Genomic DNA, 27566 nt, shown 5'->3' on the forward strand with positions numbered 1-27566 from the left:
CATACTTTTGTGGAACAAGTGGAACGGTTTATGGAGTCCAGGAACTCCTGCCATGACCTTTTCTTGCTCTCTTTAATGACACGGCGTGCCCTGGCTCTCGCGATGCGAAAGGCGGTAAGATTGACTGCTGTTGGGCGGCGTTTAAATCGGCGAAGAGCCGCACGCCTGTCCCGGATGGCTGAACGGCACTCTTCCATCCACCAAGGCACAAGGCGCCGCTGAGGAGGGCCAGAAGACTGTGGTATGGACAGGTCAGCAGCATGATGGATCACAAGTGTGATGTGATCCACCCATTCCTGTACGCTGTTGTGGCGTTCAAAGACAGCCAATCGAGTGAACAGAGGCCAGTTAGCCCTGCCAATCATCCACGATGGCGGCCTCTGCTCCAGCAATACAACATCCAGGAGATGAATGCGGATGGGGAAGTGATCGCTGGAATGAAGGTCGTCAATGACCTCCCAGTGAACAGAGTCGGTGAGGGCGGGAGAGCAGAAAGAGAGGTCAATGGCTGACAATGACCCAGTAGCGGTAGAGAAATGAGTTGGAGTACCTGTGTTGAGGATGCACAACACTTGAGAGGTTAGGAGGCTCTCCAAAATTCGACCTCGAGTGCAAAGAGAAGTGGAGCCCCACAGCACATGATGGGCATTGAAGTCTCCCAGGAGGAGAAAGGGGCGGGGGAGTTGGTCGATAAGATCTGTGAGAGCGTCTAAGGTCATTGCAGCCAGAGGGGGTAAATAAAGGGAGCAAACAGTAAGCCTTCGACGGGAATGAATTTCAACTGCAACTGCTTGCAGGTCAGTATCCAGGGGGAGAGCAGAGGAGTGGTGGTCATTATTGACAAACACGGCGACTCCGCCTTTGGCTCTGTCTCCAGTCAGGTCATCTTTGCGATACATCGTATAGCCCCTGAGTACAGGAGCATCAGATGGTTTTAGATGTGTTTCCTGTAAACACAAGCACAGGGGGCGTTGCCGTGCTAGGAGGTGCAGTTCCTCCACATGTGCCCGGAATCCATTCATGTTCCACTGTATAATGGGAGCCATTGATCAGGGTGGGAGTACCTTCATTCTCATTTTCTGTCGGGGAGGAGAGCCCACAACAGGTGGAGGCTCAGTTTTGGGGCGAGATGATTGCCCCAGTCTGACATCAACCTCCATCGCCTCTGAAGAGGAGTCGAGAGAGACGTCAGAAAGAATGATATCATCATCAGCAGACTGTAGAACTTCAGTCTCCTTTAGCGGTCGAGTCTTCACCTTTGGTTTGGGCTTCGATTTTCTGGCCTGAGGTGGCAGTGGAGCCAAAACCTCAGAAGCAGTAGGGGGTGTAGCAGCGCTGGGCATTGCACAAGACTGGACCTGGGAAGGGGCAGGAAGTTCCATGACGTCAGCTACCACAGCCTGGTCAGAAGGCCGGGGAGGAGCAGCAGGCTTCACAGGAACAGCAGCAGCACACGTACATTGACAAACGCAGGTGCTAGTGCTGACAGTAGCAACCTCCGTTTGTGTAGCGGCATCAGTTTTCAAGACTGGCTGTTTCAGAACGGAAGAAAAGGAAGCAGCGAACGTGGGCGGCTGCAGGGACTTGTAAATTTTCTTTGCCTCACCGTACGGGATGCGTTTGGTGGTTTTAAGTTCCTGGATCTTCCGTTCCTCAAGGAAAACTCTACATTCCCTACTCCACACAGGGTGATCCCCAGAGCAGTTGACACACTTGGGAGGAGAGGAGCAACCAACTCCCTCATGGGCGGCTGTACCACAGTTCCCGCAAGTGGCTTCGCCTTTACAGCCGAGAGTAGTGTGTCCAAAGCGTTAGCATTTAAAACACCGCATGGGGTTGGGGTAATAAGGCCGTACACTGAGACGGAGGAAACCTGCCTTCACATGCTCGGGCAATTTGGTGCTGTTAAACGTAAGGATGAACGAGTCAGATTTCAGGAGAGCACCATCCACCCGTTTCATAACGTGTTGCACGTCGACAATTCCTTCCCGCGACCATTCAGCCTTCAGTTCGTCGAGGGGAATATCAACGAGATCTCGGCAAGTCACAACACCCTTGCTGTAGTTCAAGGTGTTGTGAAATTCAGTCTCAATCGCAAACTCCCCAAGAAATTGTGCCTTCTGAAGGTTCTGGACTTGCTGGAAGCTAGATGTTTCAACCAGCAAGGTGCCATTGCGCAAGCGCTTTACAGACTTTAACGTGCCAGCAATACCCTCTAAGCCCTTCTGTATATAAAATGGCGAAACTTTTTCAAAACTCCCATCTTTTCTTTTAATTATGAGAAACACATTCTGGGAAGCAGCATGCGTTCTGTTACTAGTACCGAAATCAGGAGGACTGGCTACACGAGCCCTCTTGTTAGATTGGGTGTTAGAACCTACCAGCGGCCCACCCTTTCCGCTGGGAGGAGGAGAAGAAAACTTCGAGGGTTCCATCTCGATCCCACGAGCAGCTAGGGAACTACAAGTCCACCTAGACAGAGCCCCGCGTGCCTAGGTAAGCCTTATACAACTGAGGTGCGGCAGGTTCCCCAGAGGTTGCCCGCTAACGACTGTTCCACCTCAACAGCCATGCATCTCATCGGCGCGCAGCACACCTTGAGATTGAGGGTTTTTTTATAGAGGTTTATTCCATCCTCGCGATCCGGGCGGTCAAGCCAAGATCCCCATTCCCTGAGACACACAACGTTCCACCGCCGCGCCGCACGGTGGTCGCTGAAGGATGCTCAGAGCTTACGGTGACAGGGGACTGGCGGCGCTTACCAGTCCCCAGCTCAGGAACCCCGGGGTCGCCAAGCCCGTACCCAGCAAATGAATGCTGAGCCCCTGGGGGCGGTAATATCCTACTAATTCGTGTTAAAATAGGCACAATCATCTTACAGACACTTAGTGCTTTATTATGCTAGATTGCAGTTGTAATGCTTCTATAGTAAATTGAATTTAATTTGTATCAGTACAGTGAATATTTTAATTGCATCTTCCATTAGTTTATTGAATACAATAGTAATTATTAGAAAGAAATTAATCAGCTACAGTGTATTCTTTCACAATATCTAAAACAATCTGACAATGCTAAAAGTAGTTTACAAATGCCGGCCGGTGTGGCCGAGCTGTTCCAGGCACTTCTGTCTGGAACTGAGCAACCACTATGGTCGCAGGTTCGAATCCTGCCTCCGGCATGGATGTTTGTGGTGTCCTTATGTTGGTTAGGTTTAAGTAGTTATAAGTTCTAGGGGACTGATGACTTCAAATGTTGAGTCCCATAGTGCTCAGAGCCATTTTTAATTTACAAATTCTACGCCTGTAGAAACCTACAGGGTCAAACGATGTCATTAAACCAGTGTAATTTGAAGAGCATTTTCGTGTAGAAATGAATTGCCTTGGTGATTGATCGATCAGGAGCAGGAAAGGTAAAATTTTATGAGTATGCGTTCAGAGGAACAAATGCCTGAGAGATGACTTCCCTATCAATCTCCTGGATAGTTTTGTTTCTCAAATCAACAGAGTGCGTTATCATGCAGTAGCACACGTGATGAAGTTTTGTCAGTTAATTTTCTTGCGCTGCGACCAAACAGTGTCTAAGTTGTTGGAATTAAATTTCCAGATGTGAGGGACACATTCCTGGTGAAGAATTCTTAATGAAAAATATTGCAGCTATCAGATGGAAAATATTATGTTCACACTACTCTTTGCTCGCATTTACGTCTTTTTGTAGGACTCAGCCTTTCATTTCTTGTTAGGAAATTAACAATAAAGGCATCATAACTCGGCACCAGCAACAGTATTGCATAGGAATGCTCAATGAGCAATAATAATCACTCTGTTGATTTTTGTTGTTTCGAATTAGAGTGTGCGGTACTCCTACCCCTGACTTCTGAAAGTTGCGTGTTGAATGCAAATGTCGCATGATAGTTAAATGGTAATCCACCACTTATATCAGTAGTCGAGACTTCCTTAATGTGGAAAATCATTCATGACAGAACTATCTTTGTTAAAACAAGAATATCCTTTCTTGCCGTATTTTTCCCAAAAGTACTCGCGCTATACACATTCATATTTTGCGATCTGTCACCTCTGCATTTACCCCTCTATTATACCAAAAGCAAATATTGTGTTGCAGATGTTACACTTTTCTTCACTTGCGAGCCAATTTTAACACACTTAACCATAGTTCATGATTTTAAAGTATGTGATCTCCAATCTTTAACTGTGAGATGATAATTAGAAGTTCAAATTCGAAAATGACAGCTGATACACACACTGACAGCATCGCGCTGTGTTCACCTGGGCGGCACCAGATTTCAGGCGGTGGGTGGCGTCTGGCCAGTGCCCGGTAGCCGGTGCACCACGAGGAAACGCTCGAGTGTAAGCTGTTCTGATCATGATGCAGCCACGAGCTGTCCTGCGGAATTCTTTCTGGAAGTTTTTATTATTTCTGGTGCGTAGAATGTAAAGCACGAATTATGTTAGACATTCTATCGGACTTTAGACGAGGGCCGAAATGTGGTTAAAAAAAAAAACCACACTCGGATGCGAACACGCGACTCTTAAGTTTAGAATGCACGAGCATTGCCCCTAGACCACGGGCTCAAACAACACGGCAACATCTCGGAAGTAGCGAACACTTCCTCCTTACACCTCCCCACTTACCGTGTTGCCAGATTGTGCAGATGGGCGGACAGCATTGGCAGTGGCAGTCGGTTTTATTGGCCACCTTAAGAGAATGATTCGGACTTAGTCTCTGTGCCGGCCAGCAGTCAGTTTTTATGTCTAAGACTGTACATTAAGAATGTTATGCCTTGGAAAATCATTCAGAACAGGGCATATGTTGATACGAAGTTTTTTGTTCAGAATCACCAGTACTATCATCCTCCACAGTATATACTGTTAACTCATCCTGTATATGCTTAAAAAAAAAAGAAGAAGAAGAAGAAGAGATGCAAAGAATGGAAGACTAAGTCATGGCCTATGACATTACACACAAAGATACAAGCAAGTATGTGAGCCATAATCACATTCTCATATGGATAGAAACAGGAAATGCCGCTCACAGACATGGGGAAAGGACTTGTAATTTCTATTACAGCCCTGTTAACAATATCTGGATGCTAAGCAGAAAGAACAGAAAATTAATGTGAATACAATGAAACAATAATTTTAGGATTAAAAAGGCACGAGTTACACAGTTTGATTATAAAATCAGTTTTACCCATTATATACAATCATCATCAGATTACTGTTGCTCTAGTGGCAACAGTATAGGGCAGGCTGTTCCACCTAGAGTACCTGCCACAGACAAAGGTGGGCAGGTGGAAGACAAGGGGGTGGACAAACAGCTGACGCACGGACATCTTGCAGCAAGGCCGTAACCGAGGTGATTGTACTCCACTGGCCAAGTGCACGTCAGCAGGGATGGCCGAGAGGCCTGCATGTGCACAGAATTTGTGCAACATGACAGTCTGGCAGGTAGCCTATGCTACCTCTACCTGCCTGTGGCAGTGCTGAGTGGTGTCAGGTGGGTGCCCTTCCTTGATGGTATCACACTGGAACAGCCTGCTTTAAAGGGTTTAAAGTACCATTGGTCACCACAATGAAACAAAGTGGCATGTGTATGATCCAATGCACACAAACTGGGGTACATTGGATCCAACATGTGTCACTTTGTGCCTGACTGTGGAACTTATATTTTCAACCCCATCCTGTAACTCGTTGCCACTACTGAAATGATAACCTAATGATGATTGTGTCTGATGGGCAAAACCAGTTACAAAATCAAATTGATTGTGACTATTTTATCTGAATATTATTCACAATGGTCACTGTGTCCCCAGTAAGCCATGTCTGCATTTAGTTAACACGATAAGATTAAAAATTAGTCTTAAGACCTTGTACAAAAGTATGTTCCTACAGAAGAGAGGGGACTCCATTGCAGTGGTGGCAGCAGCAGCAGCAGCAGCAGGTCAAATAAAAACAGCAGCAGGTCAAATAAAAAAGATATTCAAATAAAAAAAAGGAAGTAAAGAAAAATGACAAAAGATTATAATATTGACAGATAATACTGAGCAGGCAGTGAGCTGAGTAAATTTGTGCAGTCTAGTACTTGATGTAGTAACAAAGTTATGAATTAAAAGTGATACAACAATAATGAAAATGTGAAGTTGCATGACAAGTATAATAAACAATGAGCAAGAGAAACCATCAAAACAAGACATGAAAGGAATGAGGGAGGCAAAAAAACATGGTTTAACAGTAGAGACAGAAGGGTGGCTAGAGAAACTGTCTGAGAAGGTAGGCAAAGTTAGCAATACATAAGAGGAGAAGGAAGTGGAGGTGTAGTAAGAGAGAGGTTGACGACAGAGTGGATGGGGAAACAATTAGTGAAGGTTGACATCTGGTGGGTTGAAGCAGGAAAACAATATTAACTGGTTCAAAATGGCTCTAAGCACTATTGGACTTAACATCTGAGGTCATCAGTCCCCTAGACTTACAACTACTTAAACCTAACTAACCTAACGACATCACACACATCTATGCCCGAGACAGGATTCGAACCTGTGACCGTAGCAGCTGCGTGGTTCCGGACTGAAGTGCCTAGAACAGCTCAGCCACAGCGGCCGGCTATTAACTGGTAAGTTCTACTTTTTTTTGTAGAGAAATGGGCTGGGATACAGCAGCAATGCTCTGATCACAGCAGATTTTCTACCACTAGTTTTCTGAGAATTATCCACATAGAGATTTTTCCTGTGGCCTAGCAATGAAGTGAACAATTATGCTGTGATCACCCATACAAAGAAAACTATACATTAATCACCTGTAAGTGAATTGCATTTATTATTTGCAGAAATATTTTTAGTTTTCTCCAGAAAGGTCAAGAATACCAGCAGGACAATTTTTGCATAATATATCAAGTACATTTCCTCTTCAGGATGTCACCAATGTGAACTGACAAAATGACATTGTGTTTTATTTCTGTCAGCATTGAACAGGATTTGAAGGCTGGCTGCTGTGATTTCAACCACCAATGTGTGTGTGTGTGTGTGTGTGTGTGTGTGTGTGTGTGTGTGTGTGGTTTTTTTTTTTTTTTTTTTTTTTTTTTCCTCCCAATACAGCAATCAATTACCCCTGTACTTTTTGACAGTGATATTAAAAGTTGCGTTTATATTGAGAGAGCAAATATCACTATCTTTTGACCCACATGGGTGCTGTCAGTTTTAATGTGTCCTTCAAATGTGTGTGAACAACATTTTGGAATTAGATAAAATCACCTTTGGTAACACTATAATAATTTGCTAAGACCAATTTGTAGATGTTCTCTCACTGCCTATTATTATTTACATTTAAAAATTAATTTTTTTGGCAGGGTTAACATTTTATCTATTATGTGCCATTCTTATATCAGTTTTTGCCAATGCCATCTATAAGGTGTCATAATATCTACATTGTCTAGCCCAAAGAAATTATTTCAGGACAGCAAACTGAAAAAAAAAAAAAAAAAAAAAAACTTTACAAATATTATGAATTTGTTTAATCAATTGTTAAGCATGATAACATTGCACTGTTTTCTGTTATTTATTTACACGTTTCTTAACATGTGGTTATCCCTTGATAAAGACACTGCACAACATACCAAGGTTCCAGAGTTCTTCGTGCCTCATCAAACTTGTTATTGAAAAAATAATTTACAGCTATTCTAGCTTCATTTAGGGCAGACTCCAAGTCCATGCTACTGGACCTAGAACAAAAATGAAACATGAGGCGCTGAATTGTAATTTCGTTTCAGTACTATGCTATAACTTATTGCTTATCATTGTATGCTAGAAAATTCAATAACTTTGTGATATATGTCAAAATAACAGTGGCAATACCTAGAGCTACAGTCTGAAGGCAATTTTCATGCAACATTTGACTATTGCTCAATCTCTTTGTGACTGCTTTAATTTTACAGATGAGTCCAGATAAATAGTTATTTAGTCATACAGCTATAACTCTAAAATAAGGAATCTTTTTTCAATTGAATATTGCCCAGTAACTCAAAAGCCATTTGGTCCCCTGTCAACAAATCTTGCTGTAAGATGTTAAGCAATAGCACAAAAATGTATGCCCAGTTACAAAGAGTGTAAAATATATCCTAATAACGAACCAGTTTGTGATAATGAGACTCCACTCTGTTGTGTCAAAAAATAAAGGCTTTAAGAATAAAATTCAGACCAGCTTATACAAATTCTTTGAACAAAGCTATCACAGCTATAGTTTAAAACTTATAAAAGTGTCTTTGACTGAAATTTTCTTTTAATTTTATGACTGGTTTTAAATGATATGATCATCAGAAATGTCTGTCATTCTAAACTATTACTTAAAACATAAAAAACTTGTAGCCAATATAGGTATCACAGAGAAATGTAAAGGCATAATAAAAGTCTGCTAGAACCCCCAATGCAGGTGTCGAGAGTGTCCAAGCTATTGTGGCGCATCCACTGAAGGTGCAACTACACCAGGATGTAACAAAGGGCTGCTAGGGCATGTTGAGTATGAAAAAACTTCTTTTAGTGTCTTGCTTTTGGACACACAGACACTAATGATAAACTGATGGTCTGCCACTGCAATACCAGGAAGCACTGCCCTCTGACCAAGACCTCAATCACTGTATGAAAGGGTCAACAAGTTCTTTACTAGACAATGCCAGGGCTCCGTATGCCGATTAGAAGTGACGCTTTATCAAATTCCGTATGTATTCTCCTCATGGTCTAGAAGTTGGCAAGGATGTTTGCTATTCAGGAGCAGCCAGATTTCATTGTTACAGTTAATAGGCCTTAACAACACATTCCAGAAATTTTAATTACTTTCCACATGGGAAGATCAAGGAGCTACCTGTTACATAATTCCATTCATAGTCCAATAATAGTGCAGAATGGACAATGGATTTTTCAAGTACCTCATGATCACAGCACAACGCCAGTCAACAGCAGCATCCCTGTAGAGCTCTTACATAACACCATATGACCTACACCTTCCACATCCAGAGGACCACCATCAGGCTGCTGCCTGAATACCTTTTTCTTTCTCTGGAAAGATGATGCTTCCATTTCAGCCAACATACAACTCTATCTGATATTCATTTATATCAATGAGATGCACATAAGATATCTTTTAGCAGTCAAAATTGCAATAAAGTGGCTACGAATTGTCGTATGGGTACCAAACGTTATAGGAATGATGTCAGACTGTGCACTGCAGGACTTGCATTTTTAGTGGTGTTAATATCATGACTTTCCATTAGGCACTGGTATCAGTATGGTGACATAGGTTTGAAACACGGGCAGCAGTGTGAATTACAGTCACAGTCAGTCAACATAAGTCTGGGCAACGTGCGCAGGGCTTTACTTGTAAAGCTGTTTTATCGGAACAACAGCAATAGTGCCATCGCTCTTTGCAAGGATTGACACATTAAAGGAACACAGAGAGAATTTCTTTCTGCACCAGGTTTGAAGAACATGACTCAGATGTTCCAATTAACAAGTGATTTGGGAATTCTCCTTGGAGAGACTGACAGCCAATTGCACCATAAATTGTTGAAGCTAATGTTGGCACGACTGAGAATGCTGGATGCATTGTGTGATCCTCAAGCAGTGGATGAGTTGTGTCACAACAGCTGAAAATTCCATGGTTCATCATTCAAAAAGTCCCATGAACAATCATGAAATAGTATCTCTGGTGCAGGTCCAGGTTGTCATGGACGCAGATGGTTCTTACACTGAGCAATTTTTGTAACCTGGAATGTAAGCATGGTGTGCAGTTAACAAGTATTACCCTCTCATGTGTAAACTAAAATATGTTCCTTTGAATGATTTAGTCATTATTTCTCTTCCGCACTTCCTTACAAATGTTCCCACAAATTTTCATTTTCCTATGATCACTCATTTTTCATGGGGTTCCTCTCAAGTAATGAAAGTTTAATTATAACCACCCTGAAATAATGCATGGCATGTCTTTATCAGCATACATTATTTCTTGTTTTAATCTTTATTAAATATGTATATGGCTTACATTTACTTAATATACCATATACTTCAAAAAGGATGGAAGGAAGGAGATATCAAAGTTTAACATACCCCTGATTACAGGATCACTAGAGACAGAGTACAAACTTGGATTAGAGATGGATCGAGAATGAATTGCGAGAAAATAAAACACCTACAGCCTACTCATGTTTTTACTTTATTTTATTTTATTTTGTTTTGCTTTCTTGGAACCAGTTTCGGTGCTTCAATGCGCCATCTTCAGATTGTAATTGATGCAAAATGGGCTGATACGATCCCTATATGTATTGCATCAGTTGCCAGCATAACTGGATATGCTGATAATCTGAAAAATTGTGTGTCAGCACTTCAACCATCGACAGGAATTGATGGAGTGCTGACACGTAAGTTTTCAGGTTATCTGCACATCCACTTATGTTGGCAAGTAATGCTATATATATATATAATCTTATCATGTTAACTAAATGCAGACATGGCTTACTGGGGACACAGTGACCATTGTGAATCATATATATATATATATATATATATATATATATATATATATATATATATATAGTTTGTATCAACCCGTTCCGCATCAATTACAACCTAAAGATGGTGCATTGAAGTGCCGAAACTGGTTCTAACAAAATAAAATAAAATTATAAGCACAGCTGTAGGTGCTTTATTTTCTCACAATAGTAAACAGCCATCATCCCAAAGACCTGCCAAAAGGATGGGCATACAGACACAAAAATGAATTGATCATGTCTTTTTTAAAGGAAACATCCCACCATTAGCTGTAGGTGATTTAGGGAAACCAAGTGCAACTTAAATCTGATGGCAAGTCAGGGATTTGAAATGCCTGAGTCCAATGCACCACTTTCATTTTGGAGATTCGGATGGAATATTGGGGTTTAAATTGTGTAAGACACCAGTTTAGTTGTGTGTATGCTCGTAAATGGTTTCCTCAATTGAACATTAGAAAATGCCAAAGGAAAAGATAGGAATTCCCAAAACGAAAGGTTTCCAAGTTTTTCAGTTCATAAAGTATGCATCTGTACTTAAATTTCACTGTGTGTTCCTTATTGAGTTTGATTGTGATCACCTGAGTGATGATGTCACTTTGAAAGCAATCACTTAGGGACTGATGACCTTAGCAGTTCAGTCCCATAAGATTTCACACACATTTGAACACAAAGCAATCACTGTCTTCGTAAAACAAAGAGTATGGGGGTAACCAAGAGTGTCTGAACTGAACATTGAACATGTAGGTGTCTTTTGTATATACTAATAATATATCTGTTTAAACAGATAACTGTCAATTAACAGTGTCAACGATTTATCGGTACTAAGTTTCAAGGAAATGCTAGTGACGTTGGTATCATTTAGAGTTGCTCCAAAGCCCACAGTCCCGGACTTGCACAAGAACAAAAACAAAATGTTGGTGCACAGAGGAAATTTCGTCATATTCAGTGATGAATCAGTGTTTTATAAAGATGGAAGATGAAAGATCTGAGGTCATAAAATCCACAACAAAATACTGTGTGCAATAGTGACTCTTCAAAATTCATTGTTTCTATACCCTATATGAAGGATAAACTTACGGTCTGTTGAAGTATCTGATCAGACTTGTTTATGCTGATATGCTACAGCTAAGGCTATTGTTGTTTTCTCAATTATAAGATCGATCAGAGAATTTAATTTGGCAATAAGGCAGAATACTTTCACACCAGCAGAACACTGCACATTGCCCACAACTGGATTGGTCTCTGGAGAATGAATGACAGGGTTGGTTTGTCATGACTTCCACATTCACCCAATCTGATACCATGTTGTTTCTTTCGTTTAGTGTTTGTTGAGGGTATTTGACTACTACCACCAGATGACATATTTAACTTGAGAAACTGAATGGAAGCATCTGTTTTATCAACTGCTCTAGACATACTGTTCTAGACATTCTGCTCAAGGTAAGGGAAAAAAAAAAAAACTCTCCCACAAACTGGATGTGCGCCATTTTCGAATGATAGTTACATTGCACACTTTTGGGGTAACATAGAAAAGCTTTAAAACCCTAGTTTCCTTTTTGAAAGAGACTGTAGTTTGCAAAAGTTCATCTCTGTTTTATGCAAGTTTTGTGATCTATGAACAGAAGTAGGCAAGAAAAACTTCTGTTACTAAATTATTTTACTGCCAAGTTATTTTTTCTGTCTATAATTTTGATGTTTGAATTCATGGAATAACAGTTTGAATGCACCATTGACTGAACTTCACAATTACATGTGACATGACTCTGCTTTGTATTAACGAACATATTTTACAATGCCCTCTTTCAGATCCCAATAATCTATCTAGCAATGCCTCTGATGTCATTAACATGTTTATAGTGAAATCTGCTGGAGAAAAGAAATGCTTGTCTTTTAAAACCACACTCATATTACATTTCTGAGTTACAAGGGAAACAGTAGACACCTAAATACACACAACACATTGATGCCACATCATCTTTTTAGTTTTTATTTAATGTTTCATTGGCTGATATCTCAAAGGAGTCAACATATCCTCCATCCTACTTGTTGCTGGTACATAGCAAGCAGTTAAACTATTTGTAGCACTAAAAAGAATTTTATGCTTACTACAGAATCCATGTATGTAACAATATTATTAACTTTACTTTTCAATGGCGAATCAACATTAAGATAATTGAAGTTGCGTGCCTGGTTAGAATATACTGAGACACTCATAGTATGTAGTTAAAAACAGTTCATTTTACCACCACACTTGGAATCATGCAGACTGAGTTGCAGCACTGGCAATTTCATCGAGTCTCTAGACTGGGTAATTATTACTTAGATTGAGAGGTACAATTACAATTAACAAAGCTCCCAAGCTGACTGCTAGTCCCAAGAATCAGCTTCTTGTTTCAACAACACGATACCTGTTGTTATTTTGTATCATTTTGCTCAAATAAAAATAAATACTTACCTTGATGCATTTGATTTCTCAAATGTAGGCAGTATGGAATATATCTTGTGTATTGTTGTCTCCAGTGCCATTTCCATTTTTCTCCGAGACAGCTGCAGACCTAATTAACTAACAGTCTCAACACTTATGATCTTTACAATTCCTAAACAGCTCAGTTTAAACAAGATATCAAAACAAAATAGTATATAATATAAGTAAGATGTGCTTCACTTCTGAATTTTGGAAAATTTAAAGTGTTCTGGACTGCAGTATTGTTGATACTGATTACCAACACATTTAAAGCTGATGTAGTGATGTTGCTTGATGTTCTAATATCACCAAAAACACAGCCTGTATCAATACTGCAACATCTGCTAACAGATTCGTTAATGTGATGTAAAATAAAATATGTAGCAGTGTTACTGAAACAACTGAACAGCAAACTAATATTGTAAAAACCAGTAAATTAATCCATGATCACCGAAGATCAATTAGCCACATTATAAATACAACACACACTAAGTTGAGGTAAATTTCCCTGACTGAATGCAGATAACTACAAACCACAATATGGTATCAATAACAGAAAAATCGCTAAACATGTGCTAAAACAGCTCGGAAAAAAATGGCACAGCATTGGTAAAAATATCAATGGGAGTATTAAGATTAGATTAGATTAGATTAGATTATTTTCTCCTAAGGTATGTACACGAATCTAAAACGTTCATACGCAGTTTGGCTTGGTGATAACAACTGAGATAAGATTATGTAACAACTTTTAAAGTTAACTAGGTTATTCCACTCTAAAACTGATAGCAGACCAATATATTTTATTCACCTGGTTTGTACATTACAGTTCATTAACAAGCACTGAAATGCACAAGAAGTTTCTGCTTGCACATAAACATAATTACAGAATTATTTTGTATTTCTAAATTCACAGATTTTGACAATCAAAATAGGCAGTATCTTGTTTGAATCCACTTACAAATCAATTTTGCAGTATTATATATTCTCTTTCTCAATCACACATCCATAATGGTGACATTCTTTTGCAGCATTTGCAGACATTCCAACATTTACAGCAATAGTTAGTTGGCTACATTCCACTCAGAGATGCAATGCTGTCAAATTATGTAGTTTCTGAAGTATCTTTGTAAATCATAACACAATATTTTATACTTAATATTAGAAGTATGTACTTTATTAAAACAGATCTAGGTGACCTAAAAATATACTATTCGACCAAAAGTGTCCAGACATCCCATCAAATATGTACATGTCGTTATGCATATCTTGGGTATATGACGACAAATGTTATACACTATCATTGTACATGTATTTTATATCAGACTATGACAATGTAAAGAACTGAATATGTTTCAATGGGGCATTGCTGTAGGGATCTATAAGTTTGTAGATTCTGACAGAATTTTCACATTTGCTGACAATGCTCCTGTAGTACTTTCTGGATGTTTCTTCTTCAAATCTAATTTATTTATTTATTTATTTATTGTATTTTTTTTTTTTTTTTTTTTTTTGCATGGAGACACCAACTGGTGTCTTTTGCAAACGTCATAGCATTTTTTTACAAGTTTAGTACAGTCATATATACATATGTGATTACATATACATGATACAAATGTACCATTGTACCTAATAAGGCACAACATTGGGTGTTACATCGTACCTATTACAAATATTCAGATTTTACACAACTATATATATATATATATATATATATATATATATATATATATATATATATATATATATATATATATATATGCCAGCACTTTCGATCGGTAAGTCACATCATCTTTGTTTTTAGATATATTTTTCCCACGTGGAATGTTTCCCTCTATAGAGGGAAACATTCCACGTGGGAAAAATATATCTAAAAACAAAGATGATGTGACTTACCGAACGAAAGTGCTGGCAGGTCGATAGACACACAAACAAACACAAACACACACACAAAATTCAAGCTTTCGCAACAAACTGTTGCCTCATCAGGAAAGAGGGAAGGAGAGGGAAAGACGAGAGGATGTGGCTTTTAAGGGAGAGGGTAAGGAGTCATTCCAATCCCGGGAGCGGAAAGACTTACCTTAGGGGGAAAAAAGGACGGGTATACACTCAGCACTTTCGTTCGGTAAGTCACATCATCTTTGTTTTTTAGTTTAATATTAATATTCACTTAAAGAATATAAACACTTGTCAACCAAGAAATATTTCAGTTTCACTTTGAATAAGTTCCCTTTGTGGCACCTTATAGAGCTCGGTAATCTGTTGTACCATATTTGACCACTAATGCATGGACTATGGTCTGTTGTTTTTAATTTTGTTCTTTGTCTGTAGTAGCAGTCTTTATTTCTTGTATTATAGGCATGCATATCAGAGCACTTTGTTGCTTTGTTTTGATGTGTCACAAAAAATATAATTAATTTGTAAAGATACAGTGAGTAGACTGTTGTTCTGGTAGTCACAAGAAATTTCCTCACAAGGACACCAAGACTAGAGCATAATGTTGGAATCTTTGAACATGTATCATTGTCAAGGACGTGGTCCAGTCACATTAATGGAACCACCACCTATGTTCGATGTCAATGTGCAATAACCACTCACAGTTGGCAAGTGGCAGCACTGCCACTGGACGGTACAATTTTGTGGAGTGAGGAGGTGGGGGGGGGGGGGGGGGGGAGAAGAAGTAATGTGGAAAACAGTGCAGTCATTGTCATAATGTGGAAATAAAGCAATTTATCTGATGCTCAAAAGGTTATGATCACTGGCTTTTGGGCGACTGCAAAGTTTGTAAACTGTGCTGCTGCAGTTAAAGTATACCATGCGTAGCAAAATGGTGCTACACTGGTCATAGGGTTGAATCACAGTTGCAGAGATGTCTATGGATGAGTATACATGCAACTGTTGAACAACGTATTGCCCAGATGAACAAGGTACTGCCAACAGTGTCTCCTCACCAACCGTTCAGCAAACATTGGTGCGTATGGGCCTCCACAGCAGGCACCTAGTTCATACACCGATGCTCACTGCCATTCAGTGGCGATGACGGCTGAAAACTGCAACCCAGTACTGAAATTGGTCATTGAAGTCATGACAGGTGGCCTTTTCGGATGGCGAATGGTCATTGGAGTGTACGACGTAGAACATCTGAAAGCAAACACACTGCAACAATTGCTGGAAAAGCTGAGGCCAGAGGAGGGAGCATAATTGCCTGGAAAATGTTTTCATGGCACTCCCTGGGCACTCACCATTCTCGAAGGCACACTGGATCAATAAGAGTACATGTCTATCCTCGGGGACCGTGTCCACCCCCACATGCAGTTCGTTTTTCTTCGGCACAGTGGCATCTACCAGCAGGACAATGCAATGTGTCACACAGCTCGCACTTCGTGTGCATGGTTCACAGAACACCAGTATAAGTTTACCAAACTCCCTCGGTCATCGGACTCACTGGATTTAAACCCAATCGAGAAACTGTGAGACCCCCCTCTATCGGGCTGTTTGCACCGTGGATCCTCAACTGAGAAACCTAGTGCAGCTGGCCACAGCAATGGAGTCAGCACGGCCCCACATTTCTGTCGGTACCTTCGAGGACCTCACTGACTCTCTTCCTGCATGTCTTGCAGCAGTACAGACTGCAAAATGTGGTTAGTCAGGCTTTTGATAGGTGATCACATTAATGTGACTGGACACTGTATTTCAAATGACAGCTGCCTCAGGTCAGTTACCGAAGTCAGTGGTGGAACAATCTCTTAATATAGCACTATACTTTCATGGTTGTCAAGCTGCCCAGCTGCATCACAAGAAAGAATTGTAAAATCACTTAAAATGGTGCAAAGTAATCATATTATTGAGCTGTGATGCAGTAGAAGTAGTTTTATGAAGTAGTGAGTTATAGTATGGGATTTAACATTAAGATGGACATGTTCAGACTTTGGACAAGCCTGGCTAGTGATATTTCCTTTTTTTAATAGTTTGGCTACTGAGCCTGGCATTTTATGTGTAAGCATGATAATATTTCTATTCACAAAGCAAGGAGAATTACATAATTGTTTGTAGGAAATTGGATTAGATTTGCTGGAATGACTTGTTCAAAGACTTTTTGTAGCAAAAGGACATAAGCTTATATATTATTGATTATACAGGTGGGTCTTTAAGAGGAACAGTAATAGGTGGCATCAACCTACTGATACTGTTTGTTGGTTTCATCCCACAACGTAATGACAACGTGATGTGTGACATCATATGAGTGAAAGCAGAAAGGGAACAATAACAGTAACAATATTTCTTTTGTCTGTATTATTTACTGGAATGTATGTTGTGGTGTCAGTCTGAGTGTAGTCCATCCCAATGTCTACGTTAGGTTAGGAGGGGACAGCCTGGCTCTGAGTTGCAAAGCCAACAAATGTGAACACAGAATCTTAATGTGGTGACATACTGATCTGTAGTGTGGCCCAAGGTCTATGTTAGGATGAACACTGCCAGTTAAGTTGTGAGTTGGTGAAGCAGTATTGAATGCTTCAGTTAATCCAAAAGGTGTGTGCAGAACTATGTCCAAATAGTGTACTTAAACATCACACAACACAATTCGTGCACTGTCTGTCACACACAAATGGTTTATGACATTCAAAATATTTTTCACTTAATGGCAAGTTCAGTGCAGATCAGTGTGAATGCAGCTACTTGGAGGAAAAAACAATGACTTGTCTAGTAACAATGACACACAAAAAGATTGAAAACACTGGCACGAGTTCCGCATAATTTTTTCTACATTGTAGTGCTAATTACACGATTTGCTGGATTAGTATCTTAAGTACTTTATCGGTGAGATACCAGAGTCAGAACTGAATCCTAGATTATCATTAGAATTTTATCCAGCTAGCTTTTCTGATGTTCATCTACCTTGTGTGAGAGATGTGTTATATGGCAGATGCTGCCTGTATTGTGAGAAAAAGCATTGGAAATTAAAATAAAGGGATGTTGAAGTTCATTGCTTCCAAAGCAATGAGTTATTTAAAACATGTATTTAATGGTACAACCTATACAGCTTGTGTCTACATTATTTGCATGCACTTCAAGCAACACTGTATGAGGAAACGAGTCACACTGTGCATCACATTCCACATTAAACTACAGGATGCATCATCACTGGCTGAAAAAGATGGTTTGAAGGCCAGAAGAAGAGCACAGCCTGACAATCACAGTATAAGCAAGTCTAATAAAGCATTTCTGTGTTCATAAAACTACAGTGGATTGATAACTGCTTGTTAACACTATGGTGTCAAAACAGACAGACTAAAAACACTATTTGCATACAATAATTATTCCACCTATATATGAAGACACAATGTGAATTAACTACTTTTGTAGGAACATATTCTCTCTCTCTCTCTCTCTCTCTCTCTCTCTCTCTCTCTCTCAGGACAGGACATCGTTTTTTCATAATATATACAACACCTCAAACTTAGCATGAATTTAATGCATTTTACAATAAATTTGGTCTTCTGTATATAAAATATTGCTTCTTTATAACCAATGCATTTTCTTAACCTGCAAAGTGATTGGGTCTCTGATGTAATATCAAATGAAAAAAAAGAAAAATGTTTTAAATAACTCATTGCTTTGGAAGCAATAAACTTCAACATCCCTTTATTTTAATTTGCAATGCTTTTTCTCACAATACAGGCAGCATCTGCCATATAACAAATCTCTCACACAAGGTAGATGAACATCAGAAAAGTAGTATAGCACTTTCTGCTAGCTACTTTAAACTAGATGACTGCTTAACTCCCACCGACTGTCTCGGTTGCTGTTTATGAGAAGTCTAGCATTCTCCTGTTATGTACATTTCCTACCACCTGTTATTCCTACATATGTTCAAAATACCAATTTGAACACACAGTATCTCTTCAGTAACAGTCCTTGTTTATCAAAAGTTAAGTTGTACATCCGTTTCTCATTAGAGTCCTCTTTTTGAAATGCTACAATCTTATTTATGTTCCCACCCATTATCTAATCACAGTTTTCAAATCAAAAGTGAAACATTTTGTTCATTCTCTCTGAAGGGCATTGTTTAAAGATGAGAGCTCAGTTAAAACATTCACATTAGTATTACTGAGTGGAGCTGACTTCTCCATTATCCTGTTTAACCACAAATGTCATCTGCACACCAATAAACTACAAAATTCACTATCTTGTAAAATATTCTATGTTACTATACTACCAGTTAAACTCAACTACAAGGAACAGTTACCCACAAACGCGGCTAGTGGCTCCGCCCCCACATCAACTGATAATGGTCACAGAAAAAAAAAAAAAGGTTCGCACACATTACATACATTTTTCAGAAATGTTAAAAAACAAAATGTAAACAAAGAACTAAAGCTCGCTACCACATTTATTTACATGTGTGTGTACAGCTGCTTACAACATTAAGCTATTGGGAAATGAAGGCTCTCAAGTTATCTTTTAGAGCAGGCTTCCTGTCACTTCGAATGTTTTCACTTAAATCTGTTGAGAATTATAGAAATTAAAACCACTATTCTAGAAAATTAGTAACCATTTACATGTATAAAGTACTGAAGACTGCGAACACCCAAGTTCTATGGATGCATCTCGGTAACACAATAAAAATGGCTTCAACTTTTTGAGTAGGGTGTTTTTATAGCAGTAAGTTTGAATTTTTAATCCATACCTTTCTGTATCTTTGGAAATTACACAGCAGAACTACTATTTGTGTACTCCTTAAAGACACCTGATGTGGTGGCTGATGGGGGCTAGCTCAACTGATACAAATCAAAGGTACTCATTTGGCACTGACAGCTTTCCCTCACTGTCAACCTAGCCTGACTGGTTAGCAGTGAGAGCTGAGTTGAGTATATTGTCTGCTTTTGTACACTGAAGTGAATATGACACATGGAAATAAAGACAAATAAAAAATGAGGCACCATGAAGACAACACAGAATGGTGACAATAATGCTAGTGTACACTGCATTGTACACTGGGCTAAGGCTGGTAGTGACCTGAAACAAGTGAACCATCAATTTATAAAAATGTAGGTAAGTCACCTCCTTCCTGTGTTTTCAAAAATTGTTGAAAAGGTAGCTTACAACTGAACACCAAACCACTTTTCTAAACACAACCTTTTAACAACCACTGAGTTCGGCTTCCTTCAAGGATTCTCTATGGACAGAGCAATATAACTTCACAAACTCAGTAATGGTAGAAAAAAATTAACCTGTTGGCATTTAATATGATCTTGCTAAAATTCTCATAACATTTTACTAGGAAAACTATAACATTATGGTGCTAAATGCTTTCCTCTTGTGTGGATGGAGTCATGGCCACAGAAAACAAAGGTTCATAGTTAAAACTGACAACTGGATAAAAATTAATTTTGCAGTAAGAGAAAACAAATACTGATAGAGAAAATAGAAAAGATACAAAGATGAGCAGTGTGTTTCATTACAGGTTCATTTTGTAATGGTGAAAGCATCATGCTCACTCCAGTGGCAAATGCTGTAAGACAAGTATTCTGTACGACGTTGTGGTTTATTGTTTAAGTTCCGAAAGAGTACATCCCTGGAAGTGTCAACCAACGTATTGCTCCCTCATACATGTATCTCATGAGTATTTGAGGACTTTTTCAAAAAAGTGTGATGTTTGGTAACTGTACACATTGAAAAAGTGCAGAAAAACATCCATACCAAACACAGTCAGAAAAATGGTGCAATAGGCTTATAACAGGTTCACTTCAAATAACTTGACTCACAGTCTTTTTTTAGAGAGAAAGGGGGGGGGGGGAGGGATGGAGAGAATTGTGCAAATCCAGAAAAAATAAAAATACCTTACATGTCCCAAAAGTAGATAATAGATGGGTGGTATTCCTAGGGATACAGAGGGATAAATTGAGTTAGCACTAGATGGATGCATTAATCAAAAGCTTTGTTCTGCATATTTAGTGTTTAAAAATCACTCTCATTGGACTGACCTAGAGATGGGATTACTAGTATACGTTCCCTTAAATCTGTCCTATGGTACAGTTTTCTGGGGAAATGTAGTTAAGATTAAAAGTTTTCCTTTTTAAAAAAATAAGAAAACATCGCAAAGCCAAGAAAATGAGTGCCAAACATCAAGGCTTCTGAAAAGAACTCTGCTTGAAGTTTATGAAGTGGAAATACTCTCAAGTCATGCTATTGTATATAGATGATTTATTTATTTTAATTTCATTACTTCTGAATTTATCAGACAAATATGTGTCAAAACATTCAAAATGTGTACGTATTCTGTATTTATACGAGTGGCTTTGTAGCTCTGTGTGTAAGTGTGAAACTATTACAAAATTATTTTTCTGTTCTCTCACAAATTTCATTGGTGGGAACAGTCAGTTTAGTTTTACTATGGTTCACATGACACATTAAACTGTAGGTTCCCCCAAATTGACTAAATGTGCTTGTTCACTGGATGAAGGTTTTAGTAAGGCATTGAAGTTCTAACCACACAGGAACTATGATATTTAAACCAATATTTGGCTATACTGTGTAAAGCATCCGGTCATCCACTAAGAGAGTCTTCCTCGTGCAAAGCTAGTTGAATACACAGAAACTTTCTTCTCATTGTTTGTTTCACTTTCTGTCTCCATCTGTTAAAATGTTTTGTCTTTAAGGTCTTTCCTCATTACTTGAAATGAGTTTTATGAGACTCATGGTTATGTTATGGTAATAGTTTATTTGCATGCCAATCGAGTTACTGTACAGGTTGTGTCGTTATCATCAAGTTCATATCTATATTAACCTTTCATGTCACTGACTAATTTTTTATCCAAAGTATCACTTAATTTTCCAGTCAACAGTTTGCTTTGATTAAAAACTGTGTCTCAGGTCCTCTCAACAAGCATACTGTGAAACATACTTAATTGATTTTATACTTATTAGTCAGTTAAGTGTTGACTCATGTTTTTAGACACATGTAAGAAAGGAAGTAATGTTATGCAATTTTGAAAATAAATAAACCTTTTTTAATGTTCTGTGTCATCACAAGCAGTTGAAAAGTCAGAGTAATGCTAATATAAATAATTTATAGCCTGAAGGAAAAAGAAAACATGTTTCAAAAGGAAAAAAAAGAGAGTTAACAATTTGAATGTCTGGCATTGACATGTGCATTCAGTAGTTTATTTTTCCTACACACTATAAATCCTCAGACTCAGTGGATCACAACTGTGCAGGGAACATTGAGTATATACTTATATGAAGGCAGAGGACTTTAACACAGGTTACTACAGATCTCAGAGTCTTAGTCAAATTATATTTTTAAATTAAAATGCTACTGGCAATTTTTTCCAAAGTACTTCAACACTTTCACTTTATTCAGAAGCAAAATGCACACGCACACACACAGATACATGTTATATATAAACAAAAGTACAACAAAACTTTGATTTATGTCTATAAAAATTAAATTTATTGTAAGGACGGACTATTATTTGTATGATTCAAGGAGCACAATAACGAAAAAAAATTAAATGAGCAAAAATATATCTATTAAAGAAATTATATATGTAGTACCAGTAAATACTTACATAGGTGGAGTTTCATAGGCATCTTGGAACTGAAACATAAAATTATTTTCTCCTCTTAGACAAATCTTGAGGTATTTTAAAATTATACAAAAACATTCAAAAATCATGAGCAAAGTATATAACTGTTTAAGATAATTGAACAAGGGGCAAGAGATACACACACATTGCAAGTTATATACTTTTCCCTTAGGTCCATAACAAATACCTGTATTTTAAAATGTAAACTTTCTATCCAATTGTTTTTCAGGATGATTGTTCTGGTAAATTGTTTTCTGATCAAGGTTCCCAGTGGAATTTAGTACTTGGGATGTCAAGCATGATAACTTACTTGAAATACTGTATTTCATGTGTGGTGTAAATCATACATGCCCAAAAGACCCATCTAAAAAACATTCCGTTGCTGCAAATTATGCACTGCGTGTGTTTCATACCATGCAACTTGAAAGAAAGAAGATTTACTTATATAAAATCACAAAAGGCACATATGGGCATTCATTTTATTTCTGTTTTAACATGACACACATTTCAACACAGAATATCACATGCCAAACTGGCCATAAATAAAATGAATTTGTAGTAATGGCTAGAAAAAGTATGAAGGCAACAAAGAAAATATTATATGGACACTTATTTACAGTATATTACTCAATAGAGCAGAAACATGGCACAGTGGCGGGGGAGTCTATGACGATTATCAACTATGGGAAATGATTTTATGAAGGGAAGTTTTAAAATATCTATGCTAAAACAGAAGATTAATGAAATTCTACTGGAGTAGATAACACCTCTAAATTTGTTGAGACAGTGCTGTGGTTCTATAACTGATGTACTCTGCCACATCTTGCAGTGCACAGAACTGTGCCCGACAGACTCAAATATGCTGTTGTGAATCCCCTCTTCAAGAGGGAGGGGGGGGGGGAGGGGGGAAGAACAGACGCTACACACTACAGGCCAGTTCATCTCCCGACTTTTTTTTTCCAAAGAAAGTAGAAAAGCTTGAGCAGACCAGAATTTCAGAACATCCTGATAGATTTAATATTCTCATAAAAAGACAGTTTGGTTTCCAAAAGTTTCAGTCAACTGGACAAGCATTCAATACTTTTACAAATAAAGCTCTAGAGTCTCTAAATGACAAAATGGTGAGAACATGATTATTCTGTGGTTTGTCAAAAGCCTATGAAACACTGTAAAATATCAAATATTATCACAGAAAGCTAACCTTTTAGGGATAAATGATATATCAAATAAGTGGTTACAGTAATGCCTCAAAGATAGGAAGCAGAAACTAGTGTTAGACAGTCTAGACTATTTTTGTGGTGGTCTGATTTCATCAAAAGGGAGAAACATCAAATGTGGAGTGGCACAAGAATCCATTCTTAGAACCTTTGCTGTCTCTGATATTTATAAATGACTTGCCACAATGTACAAAGCTACAGTGCCACTTTACTATTTTAACTAACTATATTCCATTCACAGCAACCGCCAAAACTAAGGAGGAACTAACTGTTAAGTATGCCACACAGACAATAGAAGAGTTGAAACGATGAAGTTCCTGGGTTGACTGCAGAGTAAACTGGTTCCATCATATAATAAACCTTGACAAGAGACTCAGCTCATTGATTTTTGCCATACTTATTACCTCTGAGTGTGGAGACTTAAACACTATGAAAGCAGCATACTCTGGATAGTCCCATTCTCTAATGTCATATGGAATTATATTTTGGGGAAATCAGTCACTGGCAAAGAAAATATCCTTGGTCCAAAAACATATTCTAAGAACAATGAGTGGTGTAGTCTGTAGATGTAGAAACCTATTCCGAACAGCAAAAATTCTTACTACTACTTCTCAATTTACAGTTTCACTTATGTGTTTCATCAGTAAAAATAATGGGTTGTATAAAAGAAATGGTGAATATCATGACTGCAAAACAAGGATAAGACACAATGATTGTAAATGTCTGACAATGATGGAGGAGGATGTGCAGTACACTGGCATAACTTTATAATGCTCTCCATCCACATATGAAATGTATGTCTGATAACAAATCCACATTTAGGGATCCTCTCACCCTGGAATGGTCACTTTACAGCTTGGATACATTTCCTAGTCACAGTGTAAAAACATCTGGAAACTATAAATATACATGCATGACATAATATAAATTAAGATTGAACAATTATGTAGATACCGATATTCTTTTTTCTTTTTTAATTTTTACCTTGCAGTGTGTAATTTATGTAGTAATACAAATGTGATCTAGTATTACTGTCATCTTTTTTGTACCATTACTACCTTTGTGTTGATTGTTTAGAAAGATCGCATAAATTCAGATTGAAAGAGTAAAAAACAAATAAAAAATAATAAATAAAAGAAATAAAAAACATAATAGTATTATAAAAAAAGATACCCTTGAAGCAACAGAGAAGTGTAGGTTGAAATGGCCGCATGGAAAAAATTGGCAAAGATTGATGGCCATGGAAAATATGGTTTGTTTGTTTGTTTTGTTATAGGGCGCAAAAACAATTGTGGTCATATGCGCCCGAGTCCACACCATAGAACACAAAGACAGAGGGGAGTTAAGAAAACGACTATACATCAATCCCAACTGACATAAGAGAAGACAGCTAAAAACAGGGACATGGAGAAAGGGCTACAAAAGACTCCATACAGAAACAGAGGTCCAAAACTAAATGGCCTATGCCATATTGCTTTGACAGACAAAAAGTAAAATGCGGTTGACAGCCCCCACGTAATTTGCTAAAACGGCCAATAACTCGTACGGTAAACCCAAGTGGGGACGTAAACAGTTAAAAAATGGACATTCTGTCAGGAAGTGATGGGCAGTAAAAACTCGGGAGCAATGTGTACGAAGTGGTGGAGGAAGCACCACTTATCAAATGACGATGGCTAAAAAGGCAGTATCCAATACGCAATCTAGTTAAAATTACCTCCACCCGGCAGGAGGGCCGAGAGGAGGTCATCCACGCCACTGGGAGAGGCTTAATAATCCGGAGCATATTCCCATGAAGGGAGGACCAATAGCAATGCCAAAGGGACACCACCTCCCGACAGACAGCAACACAGAGATTATCGGAGAGAATATAGGAACTAGCGGATTGAGGTACAAGGCCTGCAGCCATGGCAGCAGCGTCAGCAGCATCGTTTCCTGGCAGACCCACATGACCAGGAACCAACATAAACATCACAGTGGCTCCACCAAGAGTGAGCAATTGACAGTTTTCCTGGACCCGTTGCACTAAGGGATGGGCGGTGTACAGTGCACATAGACTTTGAAGGGCCCTGAGGGAGTCTCAGCAGAGGACACAACTGAAGAGTCTGTGTTGCCAGATATACTCTGCAGCCTGATACAGGGTGGAGAGCTCGGCTGTAAATACTGAACAGTGGGCCAGAAACCGATATCTAAAGACATGGGAGACAACGACGAAGGCACACCTGTCACCACAGTCGGTCCGAGAGCCATCAGTGTACACAAACATACTATCGCGAAGTTCTACGCGAAGGTTGTGAAACTGAAGGCGATAGAGCAAGGCTGGAGTAGTGTCCTTAGGAAGCAAATGAAGGCAAAGGTTAACACGGGCTGCTTCACGAAGCCAAGGCGGTGAAGGGTTCACACCCACCGGGAAAGTTGCAGGTAGTGTGAAGTTGAGCCGCCGGAGCAAGTGCCGAAAGTGGACTCCAGGAGGTAACAGATAAGAGGAATGCACCCAATACTAGTGATCAAAGGAATCATTGAAGAAGGAGGCATAGGATCGGTGGCCACACACGGCAGACAAACGCCATGCATACCTGCTGAGGAGAAAGTAACGGTAGTAGTTCAGCAACTTCAGCATCGGGCTAGTGTAGAAGGCACCAGTGGCCAAACGTATGCCACGATGGTGGATAGTGTTGAGATGGTGTAAGAGGGACAGACATTAAGATGCATAAACAAAGTACCCATAGTCTAGTTTCAAATGGACAAGGGACCGATACAAACAGAGGATGGTGGTTCAATGTGCACACCAGGAAGTACCATTGAGGACACATAGGACACTGAGGGACTGCATACAGTGGGCTGCCAGGTAAGACACATGAGAGGACCAAGAGCATTTCCTATCGAGCATGAGCCCCAGGAATTTCATAGTTTCAACAAATGGAAGAGCAACAAGCCCAAGATGTAAAGATGGTGGAAGAAACCAATTGCACCGTCAGAAATTCATACAGACTGTTTTGTCAGTGGAAAAATGAAAGCCATTGTCGATGCTCCAGGAGTAAAGACGATCAAGGCATCGCTGAAGATGGTTGGTGGTGCACACAGATGACACAGAGGCTGGACGGGTGACGGTATAATGTGGTGACACTGTCGAAGAGGATCTTCGAGTCCGCAAAGGAGAAGACCATTTGCCTTGGTTGGAATTCTTCGAGCCTATCCAGTTAGCAGAGGAAGACTTAGGTGTTGGTTGGCTGGAGGGACGTAGGAAATTTTCATGGGAGTATTTCTTCTGTCCTTTTCGGCATGTTGGTTTTGCAGCTGGTGACTTTGCGCCTTGAAGCAATAGTTTGATGATTTGTTCCACAGCTGGATGAAGGGACGATGATGTTACCATGACACTGGCCGGCTTCACAACCTCAGAGCTGAATTTGAGGTCGCATGTCTGCTTGGCCATGTCCTTCATGGAACGAGATGTAGCAAGAACAGAACTTTAGGTGCCAGATGGTAGAACACATGGTTTATGACTAGCCAATAACTTGCAAGTGACTGGGTAAGGCACTTTTTCATTTACCCAGATCTCCTGTACAGCCCACTCATCAAGACACGGGACAGTCCCGACAGGAGGCAGTGTGGCCGCCATTGCAGTTGATACAGCAGGGAGAAGGAGGCGGACAATCATTCTCATGCACATCCCTACCACAGGTTACACATTTGGATGGGTGTCGACAAGACATTCTAGTGTGGTTGAAACGATGACACTAACAGCAGAGCATT

The 27566-nt window shown here is 39.3% G+C and overlaps 1 protein-coding gene across 5 annotated transcripts in view; it reads right to left on the reverse strand.

The window, feature by feature from the left end:
• The window catches only part of LOC126248031 (tetratricopeptide repeat protein 39B-like), a 332375-nt gene that overhangs the window by 105163 nt on the left and 199646 nt on the right, over positions 1-27566 (reverse strand). For 4 of the 5 annotated variants that reach the window (XM_049948636.1, XM_049948634.1, XM_049948637.1 and 1 more), the window contains exons 3-4: positions 22582-22610; positions 7627-7731 (exon numbers count right to left, since the gene is read on the reverse strand). In XM_049948636.1, coding sequence (XP_049804593.1) covers positions 7627-7731; positions 22582-22610 — 134 coding nt within the window. Of the gene's footprint in view, positions 1-7626; positions 7732-13003; positions 13444-22581; positions 22611-27566 lie in introns of those variants that run through there. The other variant, XM_049948633.1, reaches the window with a different exon arrangement.

Source organism: Schistocerca nitens, chromosome 3 (genome assembly GCF_023898315.1).
Source record: "Schistocerca nitens isolate TAMUIC-IGC-003100 chromosome 3, iqSchNite1.1, whole genome shotgun sequence".
Lineage (NCBI taxonomy): Eukaryota > Metazoa > Arthropoda > Insecta > Orthoptera > Acrididae > Schistocerca > Schistocerca nitens.